The 4,102-nt window shown below is 33.9% G+C and overlaps 1 protein-coding gene across 1 annotated transcript; it reads left to right on the top strand.

Moving 5' to 3' along the window:
* Positions 1–888: 888 nt before the first annotated feature.
* LOC106113602 (cuticle protein 70) lies at positions 889–2,142 on the top strand. Its single transcript, NM_001312041.2, has 4 exons — positions 889–945; positions 1,299–1,373; positions 1,558–1,743; positions 1,957–2,142. The coding sequence occupies exons 1-4, from the start codon at positions 934–936 to the stop codon at positions 2,137–2,139; spliced, it is 456 nt and encodes a 151-aa protein (NP_001298970.2). The 5' UTR covers positions 889–933; the 3' UTR covers positions 2,140–2,142.
* Positions 2,143–4,102: the final 1,960 nt, after the last annotated feature.

Raw genomic sequence — 4,102 nt, 5'->3', positions numbered from 1 at the left:
AATCTATGTGCGATGCACATTTTTTCACATATGACGAATTACTATCATTTTCTCAAGTTCATTTTGTCAAAGAAAGCTACCTGCAGTTGCATATAGCCTATTAGCTGTCGCCCGTCGTTCCGTCGGTTCAGAATTAAAAAAAAATATTAGATGATTTGAGATTGCCAAATTTCTATGGTCTGACGTACTCTAACTCCCCTCCCCCAAAGGAAGGGCTCAGTAGAAATCTCGCCCAGGATGCTGGTACAGCTAAAACCATTACGGGGAAAGACCTTAAGATTTTCTAAGGCTGTAATAAGACCGGATGTGGATGTCTTGATTGGTATCACTGGTATCTTTATGGTCTTTGTTGGTCACTTACCATAAGAATCGGACGACCCCAAGCCATACTAGTAAATTTGCCTTCTTATTATACAAAAATGGTAATAACTTGGATTAGAGTATCTGATCTAATTATTTTTTTATATTTAAGAAAATTTATAAAGTTATTTCCACACTAAACACTTAATATTAATAATTATTTTCTTATATATTATATATAAAAATAAATGGCTAAATAAAAAGACAACTCCAAAAGTAAAAAAAAAATCGTATACATAAACGAACCCTTTTAATAATAACTTTGTAAAAGTAAAAAAAAAAGAGAGAATTACAATAACACGAAATTTTTTATCAATATTTTTATTCAATTCAATAAAAAAATTTAGTCAAAAAATATTTTGTTTCACACGCAATGAGTAGTGTTTAACAAGCGCTCAGTGTGTCAACGCCCTTATATATGCATTTCAAGTCACGTATGTATCGCAGGATGTGGCCCGGCCCTGCGAGTCTCGTGCTCTATTTCAAATTACCAAATTCAGTATATAAAGTGCGCGTGCGCCGATCATTGCTCACATCACATAGTTGCTGCGCTTGCAACGCTACTCTATAGACATGAAATACATCGTGAGTATTTATTATATAAAAAAGAAACAAATACAAGACTATGTTTTAATATCAAAAAATCTAAAAAAAATCAAAAAATGTCGATCATTAAAAATCTACATTTTTGCAAAAATTTATCTTATAACTATAGACAAATAAATACAGCATTAAGTTAAGAATAAGGTTGATTAAAAGTTTTACTAAAATCCACCGATCTATCTTAAGAAAAAGCCTTTAAAAACTCTTAAAAACAGCAATTACTTTCATCAACATTCAAGGTCGTCTAGATTTTTATATCAAAGTACGAAATAGTTATTGCAAAGCTGATGCAGATAGACACTTTTTATAACTAATAATATTTGTGTCAATTTCAGGTATTCTTCGCCCTTGTGTCCGTGGCTTTGGCCAAGCCCAAGCCCGGAGGTCTCTTCTCATCATTTGACCATGGCGTAAGTATACCAACCTTTACTTTTATTCTCTCAAAACAAAACAATATTAAAAAACATCTTACCTTCTTAGTGAAATGTAATTCAAATATCATTGCTCGAATTTCACAAGTACGTAGTTCATACGGTGGCCCCAACTGTGGTCATGCGGCCCCAAATGAATTTAACAAATTACCATTTCTTCCAGTTCTCATCGCTAGACCTCCACCAGCCAGCTATCACATTAGCGCAGCCCACATACACAGTAGCCCAGCCCGTAGTCCACGCGGCACCTGTGGTCCACGCGGCACCAGTAGTCCACGCGGCCCCAGTAGTCCACGCGGCACCAGTCGCTATTGCCAAGCCCGCTACTAGCTACTCTTCCTTCCAGCAGGTAAAGACAAAAATAAATGGCTCCATTATAAAACATTCTTTTACTTAAATGAAACCTTCTGGAAATATGTTTAATCAATATAGTTTATCAAAGAAAATGATACCACAAGATAAGAAATGAGTAGCTACAGTTCAACAAGGATCTTCTAACCTTTTTTGACATGTCAGAAGGACCCTTTATTTTTCTTTTGTTATACGTAGCATTCGATTGCAGGTCGTACATCCAGTACAAGTAGCGCATGCTGCCCCAGCAGTTGTCCACGCTGCACCAGTTATTTCCCAACCCATTGTCCATGCGGCCCCAGTTGTCCAGACCATAGCCCAGCCTGTGGTCCAGAAATACCTCTCACTCGGATCATACGGCGGTTCCTACGGCGGATACGGTCATGGTTGGTAAATGGACGCGTGGTTGTAAATAATTTTTAATTACAAGTTTTTTTTTTATTATTTTAAGCGTTGAGATCATGTCCGTACTAAGGGCGTGGTGCAAATAAAGTATTTTATTAATCAATTTTGTTTTTTTATAATTCCCATACAGTTAATTTAAATTCGTATAACAAAGTGTTGTCGTCTCGCTCATTCTCTTTAAAAAAAAGAGATGACTAATATATTTACTGATAGGCATTTCGGCAGTGGGGACCCACACTTAAAATGAAAAGGAAAATTTTATAAGTACCTATTAAAAATACCTAATTATATTTCAAAACTATTGGGCGATTAAAGAAAAATATCAGGCGTTTTACTATTTTTTATAAATAATCCTAAAGCAAATAATTCTGATGTAAACTTTGCTGTAATTTTTTAATTGCAACAGTTATATATAAGGAATAAAAGTCAATTTTATTTAAATGATCTTTAATATTGATTTTACTACTTTTATTAATATTCACTATTTAATATTTACTTACAAACAGAATCGATTTATATAGTGATGTACCCATATACTCGTACATATCGATAAGATAGATTATCGAAAACGTCTTTCTCTCTCTTTTTTATCTGTATTTAAACGTATTAAAAGCAAACCTAATGTAAACGGTAACCAGAAATTATGGAGTTCTACTTAGCGCGGGACTGGTACACCTCTATCGCGTACACATCTATCCGAGGATGTTTGCTGGTCGGATAATGGAACATTTGGATGGATTTATGTTTATTAGCAGGCATATCCAAAACGGCTACATGGATTTTGCTGAAATTTGGCATAGATGTAGAACATAAGCCGAGTTTTTTTTTCTGCGCTGACGGAGGCGACAGCTAGTACGTGATGACTCTGTTAAATCGATATACCAGTGTCACATCACTAGCGATCGCGTGTCGGCGGGGACGTTCGTAGGCACTGTCCTACAAATCGTATCTAAGTTATTGTGGCCACCAATTTCATTGCATTCAACATAAGTATTTAAATACATAGTAAACATGAAAAAGAAGAAAGAAATAGAGAAAGGAAAAAAAACAGAAAAAGGAGAGTAAATTCTCGAAAAATTACAGAAATTTGAGAATTTGACAGTGAGTTTCGTTTCGTTTTAATATTCTCAATTATTTCTCGTTAGAAAACATTTCACCAAAAATAAGGTCAAATTAATAGAATTTCCTATAACATTGCGTAGTCAAGGTGTTTACTACAAGACCTTGAACTATAAAACTTAACACTGCTTATCGGTACAGCTTTATAACTTAAATTGTAGATAAAAATAAAGCCTTTAATAAATCAGTGAATCAAGATACATCCTGTATATAAAAATATAACTATAGGTTGTTCTCATTCAGTAAAACTTTCCCCCATTTCTAATAATTGTTGTTAGTATATTGAAATTTTATCTTTCTCATCCATCCATCCAAACATCCGATCATTCACAGTTATAATATTAGTAAGATTTACGACAAAATTATTATTTACAAATGAAGTGTTTTTTATGTAACATAATGGTTCTTAATCATTTAATTCTTGACAAGAACAAACCAATACGTTTAATTTAAAGAGACTTGTCCGATATTTAATAATTTCATGGCCACAATATTGTTAACATTTCAGGCTTGCGGGCGCAGGCTTTCAGTGTCTCGGATGCCATGCGGGCGAACGCTCATTTCGGGTGTTACCACTACAAAAAAAATATCACGATGTTAAAAAATAAATACGGGTAATTCCATCATACTGCGTAAAACTCAAAATAAATATATAAATTATTAAGCTATAACGTAACATATTTTAAATATCGCTTAGAATATAGATTTTATATTATCAAGTTAAAGTTTAAGTTACAATGAATGCTTGGGGAAATGAAGGCGATGATGCCATGGGTCCAAGTGTATCGCGTAAGTTGTAGTATCATTTTTTTGTTTTTAAATTTAACTGGGTC

The sequence above is a fragment of the Papilio xuthus genome, unplaced genomic scaffold (assembly GCF_000836235.2).
Source record: "Papilio xuthus unplaced genomic scaffold, Pxut_1.1 DF828177.1, whole genome shotgun sequence".
Lineage (NCBI taxonomy): Eukaryota > Metazoa > Arthropoda > Insecta > Lepidoptera > Papilionidae > Papilio > Papilio xuthus.
The sequence above is the reverse complement of the archived record's forward strand: the minus strand, read 5'-3'. Positions and strand labels throughout refer to the sequence as shown.

Coding starts and splice junctions, on each gene's coding strand:
- LOC106113602 (NM_001312041.2), top strand. Junction 1,374..1,557: donor TCTCATCATTTGACCATGGC/GTAAGTATACCA, acceptor CATTTCTTCCAG/TTCTCATCGCTAGACCTCCA. Junction 1,744..1,956: donor GCTACTCTTCCTTCCAGCAG/GTAAAGACAAAA, acceptor ATTCGATTGCAG/GTCGTACATCCAGTACAAGT.